We start from the raw sequence: 18,558 nt of genomic DNA on the forward strand, positions 1-18,558 counted from the left end.
CATTCAATTTGACACTATATTTTAGACCTGGAAAACTTAATTTGAAATATTCAATTTTCAAACCTACATATATTATTATCAAGATTAAGTATTAAATCCACGTACACACGAAAACGTTAAGTAAACACAATTAAACGCCTTGATAGACCGAGACATTTTAGATGTGCCAGAATCCAATAAACCATAAAAAAAAAATCTCCCCTGCCACGGTCTCTTGATTAGTAATAGACCTGGGAAAGACAGTTTTAAATGTTCGTGTCTGCACAGACACGTACCGATTACCCAATATCGAGTCCGCTGATCTTGGAACACCTACACGGACTGTATTTATACCAAATTCAAGAAAGTTACTTGGAAGTATTAAGAACCAGAGACAAAGTTTAGAAAATGAAAGTTCTAACTGGATCTTCATAACAAGGAAGTATGAAAACATTTAAGACGGAGTTTTAAATGTTTGAATTCAAAGAGGTGAGTGTTTACTTAGTTTAATTCAGACGGTTTAAATATCCTGCATTGTACTACATGGGTTTTGAAATCACAGCATTTATTGGACGTTTTATCTCAATATTAAGTTAACACAACCTGTTGTAGTACTTGAGGTAATTTATTTTCGCGACAGATTGCATAAAACATCGCATTTCAACGTATTTTCAGGATACTCTATAATTTTATAAGTGATCAAATGCTAAATGATTCGGTAAACCATACTGAATATTGTTCATTTGTCATATAAGGTGATGGATATGATATGGTGTACGTGAAATTAACATCGTGCAGGTTTCAGGACTGAAAGCATGTCCAAATCAGGTAAGTTGAGTCTTGTATTCTGTCCAACATTTCTATAATGGGTATCTTTCACTTTTACTAACTAATTTGAAGAAATTGTCATATTGATTAATGCCGTCTTTATTAAGCAGTTGTTATTGGTGATAACAATATTTTTCACTATGAAGACTTGATTTTTCAGCCTCTAAGAATGGCTACGACCGGGTCCCCCTGGTTTCTGCCACTCATTCCGATTCTGAAGAAGACACTGGACCGGTCTCTTATATAGCACTCAACAAAAGATACCGCCAACGATCCCGCCAAAAGCCACTTATGGTTGTGGGTATCATTATAATTATAGTACTTCTGTCGGTTATTACTGCTATGTGTTACGTATTAGTGAAGCGGTCTAACACCACCAGTAGTACGACCATCACGCCAACTGCACATGGAGCCAAGCTGGATATGTCCGCTCCAGTGGAAGAAATCACCACAACTAAACGGGCTGAGGAAAATCTGAAACCCCAGACTCAAAACTGGAAGGTTACCTTTAAAGAATTTGGTATGTAAGTCCGTTAATGTACGCTATATAGATATTGTCTTTATTACAATATTTTCAATATTAATAGTATATTGTGTTCTATTTTAATTACTTCGAAAATTATTGAAAGTTTGAGAGATGTTTTTTCATGAACTTGAAAATAAGATATAAACAAGCAAATTCAAAGAATTGTGGTCCCCCGCTCTCGATGTCTTACTGGTTTGGATGCAGTTATTTATGGCATATTGTAACTGTCTTGTTTGTATGTCCTGTCTTGTCTGTCCATCATACAAAAAAGACAAATTATTGAATAAATAAAAGTTATGGAAAAGATTAAATCTTTTCAAAAATGCATCAAACTTCAAGGTAAAGGTTATGAGGTCAAATATCATAATACAATCTGAAAGGTCTTGTCCCAATTAATGCACAAGTAAAAAAAATACGAAAGCCCTCTTCTGGGGCAAAAGTTATGGCCAAACTTAAAATTTTTGATAATTAGATCAAACGTCTATGTCAAGGTCATGAGTCAAAAATGATTTACCTTTCTGAAAGGTGTTGTCTAAGGTAATGTATGAAAGCTCTATCTTCTCTCATTCTAAAGTTATTACCAATGTAAAAAAAAAATCGAAAAAGACCGTAGGTTAAACTTTAAGGTCTAGCTCACGAGGTCTTGAAACAGGTAGTGCACATGTCAAATATAAATACCCTTTCTTCTCTCATTCAAAGTTATCAGCAATATTAATTTTTTTTTAAATTAGGTCAAACTTCAAGGTCAAGATCAGGGGTTAAAAATCAAAGAACATTTGGAAAGATCTTGTCACAGGTGATGTACATGTAAAATATTAAGCCCGATCTCTTCTCATTCAAAAGCTATGACCAAGGTGAAAGTAATATTAAAATGTTTGAAATGTAGAACAAATATTTCAAGGTTAAGGTCATGGGGTCAAAAGTCATAGTTATTAGTATATTTGGAAAGGTCTTGTCACAGGTAATGTATATGTGAAAGACGAAAGCCGTATTTTTTCTCAGTCAAAAGTTATGACCAAGTTAAAGTTTTTGTGACAGACAGACTGACAGATGAATGAGATTAAATGCCCCCTCGCTTCTCGAAAGCAGGAGACAACACGTGGTATAGAAGACCATTATGTACAATCATATCAAAGATCTTTCATCCGTACAAGAAAGCAATGACCTTGTATGTATAGATGTATTCCCTAGAAACATGGAATGATTTCAGGCTAAGTTAAAAAAAAAGTTTACCGAGGTAGTGTTTCAGTATCTATGTGTTGTGAATGAAATGGATGGATATTCCAAATTTTCCAACTTCACGAGGACTTGTAAAATAATTTAAAGAGAAGGTTGATTGTTTAGTCTCAAACAACATAAGTAAATTTTTTGTTTAACTGTAATATGGGATATCATTTTTGATGTTCCAATAATTAAATAAAAAAATTATAGAGGGAATTACCTATTATTACGCATTTAGCCGACATGAAGCAAGAATAATCCCATCCCCCGGCAGTAAAGCAAAAATAAGAGGATTTTAAAGCTATGTTTCTGAAATATCTTTTTTTCCTTAAGAAGATTTTTCCTTCGCTAAGATTCAAACCCATGACCCTAAAGTCATCTAATGTGTCGCACAGGGAGCGAGCCAGGAATTGCTATCATTACAGATGGGAAAAATTACATAATCTACATGTACAGTGTACATCTAACAAACACCGCCGCACACTTATTAGATCTCCTAGCAGAAAACGTAACATAATCTCACCATCGATGTCACCAAAGTATTATGTTGTGTTGATTTTCCTAGGTACAGAGAGTGTGATGAGGCTAATCGATATCGACGGAGATGGATTACAGGACATAGTTTTTGGTGCCGCGACCACTGCAGATCTCGCCGCCATATCTAATATAGACTCAAACGGAAGTTTGAGGGCCTTCTGTAAAGCATCAGGTTAGAGCTTTATAGATAACTAAAATTTCACGAAACATATGGTACTCATTTGTAAATGAAAATACCCTATTCAAGACATGGTTGTGGGTGTTATCATTTAAAAAGATTCTCTTAGATTCTTAATTGTGTACATGTAATGAAAATGAGGAAAGTTTTATCGTAATGGATTCATATCCTGTTCGAACAAATTGAGGAAAGATAGTCTTGCCCAAACGTAGTCTTATTTATTTTCCAAGAAAATATGGAGGTTATATCCTTTAATATAACTTTTTAGCTCACTTAGAGAGCTTTTCTGATCGAACAGTGCCCGGAATCCGTCTGTCTGTTGTGTGTATGTAATCTTTTCACATTTTAGACTTCATATCCACAACCACTGGGCCAGTCTTAACCAAACTTGCCAAAAAGCATTTTTGGTGAAGGGGATTCAAGACTATTTTGTTCACTTTAAGGGCAACGTCCTCTTTCAAGGGAAGATCATTTAGAATTTGTGAAAATTGAATTGCATCTTTTAAAAATCTTCTTCTCAAGAATCACTGGGCCATGAAACTTATGTGAAAGCTTCATTACATACTGTACATTCAAATTATTTCAAATCATGACCACCGGGGGTGGGATGGGCCCGAACAGGGAATCAAAGTAAGACATAGGAATATATAAGAAAAATCTTTAAAAATCTTTTTCTCAAGGAAATGATTAGCCATATTGATATGCAAGTATCCTCGGGTAGATTCAAGTTTGTTCAAAACATGAGCCTGGGGGGTTAATGGGGTCACAACAGTGAATCAAAGTTATACATAAGAATATATGTATAAGAAATATCTTTAAAAATCTCAAAAACAGCGAGGTCATGAATAAAGATATTATTATGCGAAACATGATCCCCTGGGGTAGGATGTTGCCACAACAGGGGATTAAAGTTTTACATAGGAGTATATGAGAAAAACTTCTTAAGAACTGCAAGGCCATGGTTATTCATATTAATATGGAAGTTTTCTCAGGTATAGTATAGATTCAGGTTTGTTCAAATTATGACATTGGGGGTAGGGTGGGAACATAATTAAAAGATCAAACTTATGCATAGAATATATCGGAAAAAATCTGTTAAAGTCTTTCAAGGCCATTATTAGCTATTAATATAAATTTGGAAACATCTTCAGTTAGTGTAGATTCAAATCATGCCTCCTCCCATGCTCCTTCCTGATAAGGGGGGGGGGGTGCGTAAGGGACCACTTTTATATTAAAACCTCTCAATACTGAACTGATTTCTGCTTTTCTCTAACCAAAGTTCTAAGGTGAGCGATGAAGTGCCCCATGGGCCTCCTCTGTATTTTGGTAATTCGGAAAAAAGTATAACCGTCTTAGGATGGAGAGGAACGTTTATAAACAAAGGAAGAGCTCAGAAAAGTACTTTACAGAAAAGTAGTTTACAGATATAATAGCTATATGCAAAATTTAAATAAACGTGTCATTATTATTTGCACATTGAAAACCCCTTCGAAAAATTAAACGAAACACTGATTTCCCCCTCTTCCGATAGTGAATTTTGAACAAGAATTATCTGGGTTAAGGTCTGAGAACACATTCTTTGTATATCTGCTTTCATATCTTTTAATAATATACATATACCGAAAATATCTATAATTATTTTTACCCCCCCCCCCCCTGCTTGAAAATCGGGGTGTATAGTAGGGGTGTACGTCTGTAGCACTCTTGGGTACCCATCTCTTATTTATTTTTCTACTTTTATGGGGTAAAAATGTTAACTTTTTACGAGACCGTATAAGACTTCAAAAACCTCGAATCAAATTGAGATGCTTAAAATGGAAATTGTTGCAGGGAAAAATTTCAATTTTAAGCTTCTTTTTGAGACTTTTTATTTAGTAATTAATTAACAATTTTAAGAATCATCGCTCCTGGATGAGGAGCGGAAATTAGTAACTCAGTGTAGTTGTCCACATTTTTTTTATTATTTAGCCCTACACTATGATCTCTCAGTGAAAGGTATTTGTACATCATATTCTTTTTATATGCGACTTATTTCACCAAAATTTGCAAAGGCCGGTAAAATGAAAAACATAAGCTTCTGTCTACTTGGTCTGACAACAAAATTTGTCACATTTTCAACAAGTACAATCTTAAAGACTGATACAAGTATTAATTAAGTCTCTCCAAAAAATCACGAAGACATTTAAAAAAAAAATATATGATTATGATTTATATCTAGAAACCGAAACCGTTTTCTTGTAATATATAGGAAGGACGTATCCATGCATTGGAACTCTCTTTGGAATGAGGGGATATGATGGAAAAGTTCTTTGGAAAATCCCCACAAGATCCGGGGCTTTACTAAATAATTGTGAAGATTTCGACCTAAATTTAGATGGACACATAGACTGTGTCATTGGAGGACGCAGCGCCACGATGGAGGCGGTTGATGTCAGGAATGGTAAGTGTGCCCCCCTTTACAAAACAATGCATGTACATGTACATGTATTCTTTCGTATTCAGAAGGGGGGTCAACACGCATGGCTGCATATTACTTAAAAGATATGAAAAACTTTGTAGTCTGTTTATTATAGTTTTTGAACTTGATTGGACAATTAATAAGAAAAATTCTCATAAGGAAAGCATCTCTGGGAAGCAAGTTCGCCATTTTTTACGAAGATCTGGAATTTCTATCAAGCAATGGCACTGCCTGATTTTAATGGAGACGGCGTCAAAGAAATATTGGTGATGCATGGCGGGGACCCTAATATAGATGCTGAAGTAAGAATTACAAACCAGCATAGGTCATAAAAAAACCAAGTTCGCGAAGTCAATAAAATAGACCAGTAGTGTATACAGTACATCAATATGTCGTTTTTGTTAATTTCTTCTTCTGCTGATGTATTTATAGGCAAAAAATAAAGTAGTTAGAGCAATAAAGTTCACATTATACGAAAGTGTTCCAATATTTTTTTTCTTGCTCTAGAACCATGATCGGAAGTCGGGTCGATTGATTATGCTGGACGGGAGGACGGGTAAGGGTATGGGGATCCGCTGTCTAGAAATGCCAAACAATAAAGAGAGCTACCAGAGCCCTGTAGTGTACACCTATAGGGACGGATCACAGTATATACTGTTTGGGAGTGGCGGAGAAACGGTACCCGGTAAGTACACGCATTTGCTTTCTACATCTTTTATGTCCGAAAAAAAAATGTATCCTTTCAATTATAAATAAGTAATGCCGAAGTACCTTGCTTTTTAATTCAAATTTTGGCAGGTGACTTTATGATCATTTCCTTACCGGATTTTTACCGATATGTTATGGGACTACCAAAAGACGCTAGTGTTCCTAAAACAAGAGGGTCGTACGACCAATGGCAACACATACCAAGGCAGCCCGAAACAGGCATAATGGTTCTTTTCACGTAAGTATAAAAAAATCAGCACCCCACAAACCAGATATGTACAAAAATAAGCACCCCTCAAATCAGCTGTGTACAAAGATTTACGAGCAATCGGCACTTTATGATTTGATTTCCATCATAATTCCATGGGTTATTGTAACGGTTCATTAAAACTTAAGGTAGATAAGATCCCTGAGCAATTTGTGTGTGATCATCACAAATATCGACTTCAATATCGATTTAAGATAATTGGCTTTAATAGTGGTTGTTATAAGTTACTGGTCACAATGTTATATTGTAAATTTTGAATTTACTGATTGCAGTAAATACAAAAATTACAACATTACAAATTGTAAATTTTATATTTACTGTCATCGTAAATTCAAAATTTGCAATATGCCAACAAGCTAACTGACTCAGGACCTTTATGTTACGGTGGCCTATTTTAAACACCCCACCCTGAAAAAAGAGGCATATTGCTTTGCACCTGGCGATCGGTTGGTCGGTCGGTCGGTCGGTCAACAATTAGATGACCAATCTTTTTCACTATCATGATAGACATTCTCAATTTAAAGTTGTTCCCCTTTTTCAAATATTGCCACAAAGGGGGGGGGGGGGGGGCATATATATTTCTCAAGCATTTCTTTTCTTTTTTGTTTTTGTTTGTTTGTTTGTTTGGGGTTTTTTTTTGGGAATAAAAATGATTTATTTTCAAATTTTTGGGAATAAATATTTCGATATAAACTTCAATTTAGAAACCAAATTCTTTTTAAGAGTAGTATGTGGTTAATTGTATTTTGTAAATGTGTAGAATTGTAAGAATATGTCGATTATAGGCAATTTTTCGGGAAATTCTCTCAAATGTATAATGAATATGTACTTTCTGTAGAGGTGTGAGGAAGGGTGTGATGGTACCGCCCCTAATGACGGATATAGACCGTGACGGTATTGATGACATTGTGATGTCGGCTTACGATGGAATTGTGATGCTGCTAGACGGCAGAACAATGAAATCCAAGTGGAGAGTGGAATTTCCTGGAATGGAATCTTACAGGTGAGATGGCGTGAGGGATTTCAAAAGAAATATGGAAAGGACTGGTTTCTTCAAGATATGATTGCATACAATGCCAAGACAGAGTATCATAGTTAAGAAAAAAAAAACCCATTTATTACCCGAAATGGGTAAGATGGATTGAATTGAATAGATAATCAATTCTAAATTCAGATGGACACATATATCAATCCATTGAAGTTAGAAATTGACTTTACAGTAACAATTAAATGAAAATAGCACCGAGAAATAATATGCAATGTACTTCAAGTACTAGTAAGCTAGAAGTGAAAATTTGTTACAAAGTAGAACCAATAACATATACCTGTATGATCTTCATATCTTATGTTACAAGGTATTTTAGTGTATGATCTGGTGAGACAAAGTAATCTGTCGATGGAATGATAAGATGAAGCACTTAAAAAGATTTCACTTTGAATTAATTTGATATTTACTTAGACCAAACTATTTCAAAAGCATATTCACTGTTAATTAAAATAAAATGATTTCTTGTATGGACAAAATATCAATCAAGACTTCCGAACGTTCTAGTATATTTGTTTTAGCCGCGGTCATTGTTCCCGCGGATATTGTGTGCAAAATACGGTGGTGCAATATTGAACTTTTTATTGATAAATTTGCAATGAGTCGGATTTTTAAAATAATTGTACAATACTAATCTTGAGGAGAAAATCAATAAATTTTAGCTAACCTGAGCTGTAAGCTCAAGTGAGCTTTTTTTGATCTCATGTTGTCTGTCGTCTGTCTCTCGTCTTTCCGTCTGTAAACTTTTCACATTTTCGACGACTTCTCCAGAACTACTGGGCCAATTTTAACCAAACTTGCAACAAAGCATCCTTTAGTGAGAGGAATTCAATTTTTTCTTTCAATTGAAGGGCCACGCCTTTTTTCAAGGGGAGACGATTAGGAATTGGTGAAAATTTGGTTGCGTCATTTAAAAATCTCCTTCTCAAAACCACTGGGCCAAAGAGATAAAAACACACGTGAAACGTTCATAACATAATGTAAATTTAAGTTTGTTCATATCTTGTCCATCCGGGTGTTGTGTGGGGCCACAATGAGGGGATGTTTTCATAAGAATATATACGAAAAAACTTTTAAAATCTTCTTTTCAAGAACAGCAAAGCCATGATTAGTCATATTGATGTGGAAACATCCTCAGGTATTGTAGACTCAAGATTGTTCAAATCATGACCCTCCAGAGGTAGGGTGGGGACACAATGGGGGATCAAAGTTATACATAGGGATTTGCAAGAAAAAAAAATCTTCAAAAACCTTCTTATCAGGAACAGCAAAGCCATGATTAGTTGTAATGATTCGGAAGTTCCTCAGGTAGTGTAGATTCAAATTTCTTTAAGTCATGACCTCTGGGGGTTGGATGAGGCCACAGTGGGGGATCAAAGTTATACATAAGAATATGCAAAAAAAAATCTTCAAAAACCTTTTAACAAGAACAACAAAGCCATGATTAATTGTATTGATTTGGAAGCATCCTTAGAAAGTGTAGATTCAAGTTTGTTTAAATCATGACCCCGGGGGGGGGGGGGTAGGACGGGGTCACAGTGGGGGATCAAAGTTTTAAATCAGAATATACATTGGAAAATATTTTAAAAATCTTCTTCTTAAGAACAGTAAAGCCATGATTAGCCCTATTGATATGGAAGCACCCTTAGGTAGTGTGGATTCAAGTTTGTTCAAATCATGACTCCTGGGGTTGGTAGGGGTCACGATTGGGGGTCAAAGTTTTACATAGGAATATATGGGGAAAATCTTTAAAAATTGTCTTCTCAAGAACAGCAAAAACCATTATTAGTCATATTGATATGTAGGGATGGGTATCGGCAAAAATTTCGTATCGTGATATATCATGATTTTTTCCCCCAAAATATCACGATAAATCGTGATATTTTTAAACACAATTTTTACTACAATTTCAAGTAAATTTCCATAATATTTCTTAAAAATATGCTATAAAAACATAACTTTACCTTTTAAATTTTCATTTATTTAATATAAAGCATATTTTGATGCCGTTGTTTTCCTGTTTTCAACCTTTTTCACACTTCCTATAATTGTCATTCAATGGTTTGAACAAATAAATGAATAGTTCCCGAAATTTATAGTTATGTACCAAATACCGGTATTTTAGTCTCCGTATCACGATACGTATCACGCACTGAAAAATCGAGATATACCGGTATACCGATAAAATCGCGCATCCCTATTGATATGGAAGCTACCTAAGTGGTGTAGACACAGATTTTTCAATTTTTCCCCCAGAGGTAGGACGAAGCACAACGGGGGATCAAAGTTTTACATAGGAATTTATAGGGGAAAAAATCTTTAAAAATCTTCTCAAGAAAAGTAAAACCTTGATTAGTCATGGAAGTAACCTCAGGTAGTGTAGATACAAGTTGTTTTTTTTTTTTCAAATCATGCCCCCCCCCCCCTCTTGGGATAGGGTTGGGCCACAATGGATAAGAACAGCAAACCGATGATTCGTCAAATTGATATGAAAGCATCCTCAGGTGGTGTAGATTCAAGTTTGTTTAAACCATGACCGCAGGGCGTAGGATGGGGCCAGAATGTTTAATCAAAGTTTTACACAGGGCTTTATAATAATAACTTTCCTTACAAAAATATGAGGATCTAGAGGATGGTATTGCGATAACACAATGTTTGGTTTATAACTTTATATAATATTGTTCAAACATTTTGGAAAGAGTTTAGAAATCGGAATATAATAAGAATTATAAACATTCTTGGTGTACGAAAAGATTCGACGAATAGGTCGTCAGACCTTAATGTTACCTAATTCGATATTTTCTTTGCTTTTTCAGTACGCCTGCCCCTGGTTACTTTGATGACGACAATATATTGGACTTCATGGTCCATTGGAGCACGGGTGCCTGGCCAATATACAACGCATCAGAGGTAACGTCATAAGAGTCCAACGAAACACTAATTTTACGGCGCACCTGTTCACATTTTACCATTGCTTTCAACATTACCCGGGATCACGTATTTACTTGTGTACCAATACTATTAACATTATCCTACTTCGTTTCTAGAAAGTAATTATTAACGGTAAAGACGGAAGCATCATTTGGCGGTCTGCAATGAAGAATTACGAGATGTCGTCTGACCTGACGTTGCAAACGACAGAACCTTACCGTGACCTTTACCTGTACAAAACTAAAGGAAGGGGTGCGCATGTGTACAAAGACCTGACAGGCGAGATACACGGTGTCGGCGTCCAAAGAAATGTATGTTATTTCTAATTCGTCCCATTCTCAAACGAACATAAATTATTTACTACCTTGATTATTCATACAAAATACATAGAAACAGAGAAAATGTGATAATCAGACTCTCTGCCTTGAAAAAGAAAATGTGTCCGTCATCATCAACTTGATATCGCACTTACAACGATTAATACGCATTGTAATTCATATTCATAACAATGAAAAATTAAACATCTATGTTCATGCACAGGGAGGTTGGTTAGAAAAGCGTAAAGTCTTGAGGTCACAGGGAGGTTGGTTAGGTCTAAAGCGTGTGAAAAGCGCAAAGTCTTGAGGTCACAGGGAGGTTGGGTAGGTCTAAAGCGTGTGAAAAGCGCAAAGTCTTGAGGTCACAAGGCTGAGACACGAGCACGCTAGGCATGTTTTACATGACCAGTCATACAGGTATCACTATGCGGAACTTATTCCAATATTCTAACTCTAATATTGCACCCCATCCTTTACATTTATATTTCAAATGGTTCACAGTGACCTATTCATATAATTATTGTATACACATAAAGGTGGGCCAAATAATTACATACAGTTACCTTATAATACTGTAAACCAACTTTTATTCACGTGCGAGAAATGTTCGCGAGTTTCGCGAACAACTTTAACTCGCGAATATTAATCGCTGCGAACCATTCATTTTGCTTCGTATTTATAGAGAATGTTTCCTCAGTTGCAAAAATTATTCGTCGCGGATTGATTTCAAACTGACGAATCGCGAATAAAAATAGTTGGTTTACAGTATACAAAACCGATACATAAACCATCAATTCATAATTCCTACCAAGTCATGAACTTAGAAGCAGGAAAAGATTACCAGTGGCACTTTCTTCTACCTATTTTGAAAATAGTGAGGCCACACGGAACTACTACTTTGGGTTTTTGAACTATCTAAAGCTCTTGGATGTATAAAAATATTGGGAAATTAGTATAGCTGAAACATATACCGGGTAGCCTTTTCTTTACTAAGTAATAGTTTTGGCTAGAAAAATCGTATTCCTAGTTTTAGGTTGATCTGCTGATTAATTTGCCTCCTTTATCAATGATTCTTGCGATAAAGGATTCTCTTCTTTTCCTCGTAGATTTCAGTAATTCCTAAAGGCAAGTCAAAGAACGATCCTAAAGGTACGTATAAATTTAAACAATTTAAACAAGTTTATTGTATTTTGGTGACTAAATGGTCAAAGTTTACTGGAACTTCAGCCATGGGATTTACAAATTTAAAAACTTTTCTTGTGCCTTTTTTCACTATGATTTAATGGTAGTGAGCTGAATTTATGTAGTACGATAAGTTTAAGGACAAATTTGAATTTCTCACGGACAGTCCCCACTATTAACAGAATTACGGACACTGAATTTTTAAGAGCCATTCTCTGTAATGACTTTAACTTTTATATAGGAGCTGTGGCACGCATAGTCTCAGAATTTCTCCAAACTCTCTATGATAAAAGTCTTTGATATCGTAATCTCAAATCTGGCAAAAATTGGTTGCTTCGTGTCATGGTTACCATAGCAACATGTCCTAAAGTTTGAAAATGGCATTTTTCAACACGTTCAGAGTCCCACAGTTAACGTTTGCAGCAAAGCAAACAAGTGGCAATGACTGTTTCTGAAAGTTGAAGGCCTGGTGCCTTAAATGCATGATAAACATGTTTGGTTTATCAACTATAACATACGTTACTATGGAAACAATGTATTCAAAAGTAATAATTTTGTTCATTTAATTTTATAAAATCATACACTTAAGAATAAAAACAATTATAGGTTGAAATGCAAGCAAACGATAGACAAGAGATCCTTGTAACATTTACCAAGGACGAAATATGATATTTCTGATAGGTTGGCAATGGTTGCCATGATTTTAATACCACAAAGGGATTTTAAATTTACTCTTTCAGTGTTTAAATCTTATCCTATCTTTTTAAAAAGCACATTTCTATATAACTGATGATCAATTTTTAAAAACGTTGGTGTGACCCTAATTTTCACATTTCAAAAAATTCAATTTCAATTCTTTAAATAGTGCGTTGCTATGGAAATAAGGCGAAAAAATATGCATAAAAATCTGAAAAATATTCTGTTTCCTTGGATACGTACCCTTATATGTAGATTCCCAAAACTTTAATGATTGATATACATGAACAACTAACCTGACTTTCAATTTTGACTACCACCCAGTCTCTAACTGGATGCAAAAAGCTGGCACATAGGGTCTAATATTGACATAAAATTAACAAAATCGAACATTTTCTCTTCTTGGTAACCATAGCAGCAGTGTTGTATTTTTCAACAAACTTTATCAATATATGATATTCAACTTTAGTTCTACCAGATAAGTACTATTCAAGGTGAGTCAAATAATATGTTTCTTGATTAAAAGGTTAGTAAATTCCTAAAGCAGCAAAAAAAAAAAAAAAAAAAAAAAAAAAACACTTTAAACAACTAGTACGTTGTTTCCATGGTTACACTGCAAAGTAACAATTAATCCCAATTTTTCTTATGTTGTCGGTGTTGCAAGGTCCTAAGGATCTATATGTGCCAGTCATAAATTTTATTGTTTTTCCTCAAGACAGTAGCATTAACCCAGTCATAGCAACAGATTTTGCATGGTGACACTGTATTACCACGGCAACCATGAAAGTTATTTTTAGAATAATATTGCCAATACCTAATTACATAAGGTCAAATATTTTTTATTGTTTTTCTTAGGTTGTTGATTGAGTTTGATCATGTAACATTTATCATTTGTGAATATTGAGCTATTTTCAGCATTTTTCAGCATCTAAAATGTATTCCAAATGTACCCATGGTTACCACTTACTTAGAGATAAATTCTAGATATTTTCTTTATAGCATAAGTGGCAACAAGGTGTCATGTTTTTGGGAGAATGGTTTGTTTGTTTTTCTTAGTCTTTATTAAGGCTTAATAAAGATTCAAAGTAGCTGAAAGTCTCAATTTTTTCAACTTTTCTAGCAACTTTTCATGGCAACCAAGACACATAGCAACGCAATTTTATTTGATATATGTTTCTGGTGTCAAGTTGTAATAATGGGCAAAGTTTCATCAAAATCGGCGACCATGCGTGGCAAAGAAGTTTAAGTGGTTACAGAGAATCGCTATTAAAATATCAGGAAAATTGAAAATACTTGGGTGGGTTGTTTTTCACAACATTGCTTGCAATATAATATACTTTTTTTAATTATGGTAATTTCAGATGACCTAATATACAAAGATTTTGTGAAGTTCCATTTCCGGTGTAATACCGGGGTAGACATTAAATCTGAGGTTTTTGTAATGGATAGAACTATAGCAGACACACCTATTAAAGTAATGGAATCGTTACCTGAGGAATTCCACTACCGTAAGTTACCGATGAAATATTACTTCCTATAAGTTTAATTTGCCTAACTTTATGTGGAATACATGTGTAATATTAATATCCTTGATCTATTGTAGATCCCTCAGTGAGTTGGAAATCGGGGGCAAAGAATAACAGCCTTAATTACTGCTCCGTATTATTTCCAGAGGATAGAACCACGCGTAAGTCACGTGGTTTCCATTTATAGTTATGGAATATCATAATTTGTGAATAAGTAAAAACTAAAAATGATTGATAAAGAATTAAAGTAATCAAACTGAATTTTTCGAGGTATTGGACTAGCATATACGAGGGTTGTCCCAGAAAAACGCGAATTTTTTTAATATTTCAGAAACTATTCGACCAAAACTAATAATTTTTTTGCAGGTTGTTGGAAAATGATATTTTCGGTATTTTGACAAAATATTTTAGGCTTGTGATGTCATAAGTATAAAAAAAAAACGGATTTAAAGGGTGTTAAATATCGGTGGTCGGCGCACGGCAATTTTTTGATCTTTAAAAGTAGCATTGTCAATGAAGTTTTTCTTTATTACCAGGCTATACGAAAATATAATGTCACAAAATTTACCTCTATAAATACTCTTTGATATGGTGTACTCATTTATAAAAATTCAAAAATTTGACATCATTAATGACAAATATATGACGTTAGATGCCAAAACACTTTTTTAATTAGATATTGTCAAAAATGGTGACGTTTGGCGATGATGTGGAGCACGAAATTATTAAGCAGTACTGTGTTAAGCGGAATATGACTCCTATTCATACGATAAAAGAAATACTAACGAAGGAAAATCAGAATCATAAATTTCGGACATAGGGTTATCCCCAGTCGAAGAGGTTTGAGGATGGCTTGACTGGTTATCCGATAAAAGAGGCGTTTTGTAGACCAACAAAAATGAAGACAAACTGAAAGTCAGAAGCTGGACGTCATAGGCCTAAGTGAAGGCCGCCGTTAAACAATGCGAACTGTTAGGTTTATTGTCGGGATTGAGGAATTGTCTATTAAAAGAATTAATTCCTCTATCTTCTGGTAACACTAGTATTTGAGATGTATAACGTGGTAAATAAAAGAATAATTAAATAGAGTGCCGAATTTATACTTAAACGAATTTTATCAGAAGCACATTTCCAGAACAAATTCACAAACGCTGAGCAACGTTTTGACGTCGTCAGTGTTGCGCCGCCAACTGATTTGTAAGATTCGTTTACCTGAAAGAAAAATGTTATTTATGGACATATTTCATTGAAATTTTTGTGCATTATTCAAAAAATGTTGATTATGATGTATGCCAATTTTTAACTTTATAGTATTAGTGAAACAAAAGATATTGAAAATGTTCGCGTATTTCTGGGACAACCCTCGTATGATCAATTTTAAAAATACATAGATATTTCCATGTATATTTTGTAAAGTATAAGACAGAATTGTATTGTTGTGATGCTGATTATGAACTATACTGATAATAGTCTGTTTTTCTGTTTTGTAGCTGCTGTGGGTGATGTTGATGGGGACGGTACCCTTGACCTTGTGATCCTAGTTAGTCATTCCGGACAAAGAGTGGACCAACACTACAGCTACGACTCCATGATTTATCAGACCACTATACATAAAGTAAACTTACACCCCATTATAAAGAATCCAGAAAGCAGAACTCCCATGAAAATCCAGACGACATTACCCCTGGATCGTTACCGCCTAGAAAAGGATGTCTCTGACCTAGAATTACTTCCTCTAAACCAACAGCAATGGTTGGCATACTTTGGAACAAAAGAAAACGGTCATTTTAAAAATAAAAGATAACATCACTATTCTGTGTTTTGCTGTTGTTCTTTTTTAGCATGTATTTTGTGAGTTTTGTAGGCTAAGACGTGATAAGAAGTCCATAAATGAAAGTATTTTATTTGCATTTATATCTAAGGAATGTTATCAGAATTAAAACATAACCATTAATGTTGGTACTTTTGTGCTTTGTTTGACGACCCTTCGAGAATTGTTCACTCTTTGGGACCTCACCTGTTGACGATGGAAGGCTGCAAATTTAGACCTGCGCTCGGCACTTATGGCCATTGAGCAAAAAGGGGTCTTTTTTCCGAATAAGAACAATGTGACATTGAGTGCCGAGTAAAGGTCTAAATTTGCATCCCTCCACCGGCAACTGTTTGCGTCCACCCAGATGAGTGAAAAATTCTCAAAGGGACATAAAGATAAAAATACAAACAACCATCATATTTATCGCAGAGCTCTGAGAACAGGGTTTCTAATGTTACGCATCGTGTGACTTTACCAAATAAAATGCAATGTGAAGATTGATTGTATGTTGTCCCATTCGAGAATTTTTCGCTCATATAGAGACTTCACCATAGACCGGTGATAGGCTTTAAATTTAGACATACATGTATACTCGGCACTATGGGCCATTGAGTTGTGAGGATTCTTTTTTTTCCAACGCCTACCTGACACGAGACCTAGATTTTTAAGGTTTCATCCGAAAGACTCGTGACTTTCACTTCTAGTGCCGCACCGGGCGCTTGGCACAGGAACAGACAACCTATGTTTACGTCTCAGGTTTGACGCGAACGAAAATCGAACCCTGGCCTCAAGATCACGAAGCGAACACCCTACCACAAGGCTACCGTAACGTTTGAAAATAAGGAACAGTAATCATTCTCAAAAGTCCATTAATAAAATTATGAGCAGAGTCAACACTGTGGAAGCAGCTGTCATGGAGGAGTAAGTATCCCCTACAATTTGTTTGAAAGAAGTCAGTCAACATTCAATTAATCGTTCGTATGTAGAATATGCTCTTGCGTATCGAACAAATGGGAGGCATACAAACTCCATATACAGGTGATAATGGTATATATTGCGACATAGAAAATGGAAGTTGACAATAGAAAAGTTTTAGTCAACTTGTTTATCATAAAGTTTAGTTATCAGTTTGCCATCAATGTCTTTCTCTAGTAAAACATCCAAATATGACACAGATGTGTCAGACTCTGGTGTCTTTTATTTAGAGTTCAGTCAAATATATTTTGAGAGATCGGTCATTGTTCTCAATCTTCATCTTTTTCATCGAATCAACATAGGAATGAAAATGGTTAATAAAGAAAACGTAGTTAGTATATCTAAACTTTAAATTAAAGGCCACAGCAAGAGACTTCTTTTCATGTAGATTCTTATGTTTTTGAATAAATTTTTTGCTTGATATTAGTACAAAAACATGTCTGCTAATAATGGGGCACAATTAGTACCAATGGAAATTCCAACGGATTGTTGGAAGACCTGGTCTCCGAAAACTACATAAATATTGTCTATGAGAAACTCATGTATCTTTTAAATATCAATATCGGAGTATTTGTGTGTAAATCAGATTTTTTTCAACAAAATAAGTTTGCAGATGGCCATTGACAAGGTATGTAAATTTACGAGTTCCATTCTTAATTGAGAAGCAGCTGTCTATGATGTCAAAAATTCTGATATTTTATGTATCGTGACCATGGGGAATGGTTGTTTTAAGTATTGAAAAGTCATACGATTTGATGCTATTGATTTTGGTAAAATTTTGTTGGCTAAGCGTTGCCGTGTGTATACGGTTGTGAAATCCTATATTGTAAATCTCAGCTGGAGATGGTCTTTCAAAATTGCCCATGTGTTCTCCGTTATATATTGTATCTTTCAAGTATCAGTTTAAAATGTTGTGGGGTACTGCTCTATATACATTTGCAAAATCTAACCAGATGATTGCCAGTTCCTCTGTGAACTCTGTGTGTCCCGGATTATATGTGTCGGTACACTCGCATAATGATAATCTGCCTACTCCTCCTTTCTGCACGTCGATGTCCATGTACAGGTTCTCAAGCATGTACATGTAAATTGGACATTTTTACGGCTTAAATTGCAAGCTATTCCTTTTAAGTTCAGAAGTGATATTGCCCGTAACTGTTTTCATACTTCAGGTTCCTCTTCTTTGGTAATAAAACAGCCTGCTTTGTACCAGCTCTATGCTCTCTTCATACAACTCATATCAGATGTCTTGTCTTTTGACAGTTCTTGCAAAGTTTAAATGGTACTACATTTGGCCCTAGGGCTGACGCTGCTTTGACTTTCTACCAAATCCTTAAGCTTTGGCGATGATTCATAGGAAAGTTGATTTG

General features: G+C 35.0%; 1 protein-coding gene across 2 annotated transcripts; it reads left to right on the forward strand.

Moving 5' to 3' along the window:
- The first annotated feature begins 332 nt into the window (after window positions 1–332).
- LOC133204462 (uncharacterized) lies at window positions 333–16,212 on the forward strand. 2 transcript variants are annotated; one of them, XM_061340200.1, is made up of 15 exons: window positions 333–468; window positions 735–807; window positions 968–1,327; window positions 3,120–3,263; window positions 5,518–5,709; window positions 5,887–6,029; window positions 6,235–6,412; window positions 6,526–6,673; window positions 7,542–7,706; window positions 10,565–10,658; window positions 10,796–10,990; window positions 12,103–12,145; window positions 14,236–14,382; window positions 14,478–14,561; window positions 15,891–16,212. In XM_061340200.1, the coding sequence occupies exons 2-15, from the start codon at window positions 795–797 to the stop codon at window positions 16,202–16,204; spliced, it is 2,220 nt and encodes a 739-aa protein (XP_061196184.1). In that variant the 5' UTR covers window positions 333–468; window positions 735–794; the 3' UTR covers window positions 16,205–16,212. The 2 variants fall into 2 exon arrangements, with proteins under 2 accessions (XP_061196184.1, XP_061196183.1); XM_061340199.1 differs by lacking the exon at window positions 333–468 and having other exon boundaries at window positions 514–807.
- The last annotated feature ends 2,346 nt before the right edge of the window (window positions 16,213–18,558 follow it).

This window comes from Saccostrea echinata, unplaced genomic scaffold (genome assembly GCF_033153115.1).
Source record: "Saccostrea echinata isolate AGI-Se365-2 ecotype Australia unplaced genomic scaffold, CSIRO_AGI_Sech_v1 ptg000053l, whole genome shotgun sequence".
NCBI classification, from domain to species: domain Eukaryota; kingdom Metazoa; phylum Mollusca; class Bivalvia; order Ostreida; family Ostreidae; genus Saccostrea; species Saccostrea echinata.

Coding starts and splice junctions, on each gene's coding strand:
- LOC133204462 (XM_061340200.1), top strand. Junction 6,674..7,541: donor GGCATAATGGTTCTTTTCAC/GTAAGTATAAAA, acceptor TACTTTCTGTAG/AGGTGTGAGGAAGGGTGTGA. Junction 14,383..14,477: donor ACCTGAGGAATTCCACTACC/GTAAGTTACCGA, acceptor GATCTATTGTAG/ATCCCTCAGTGAGTTGGAAA.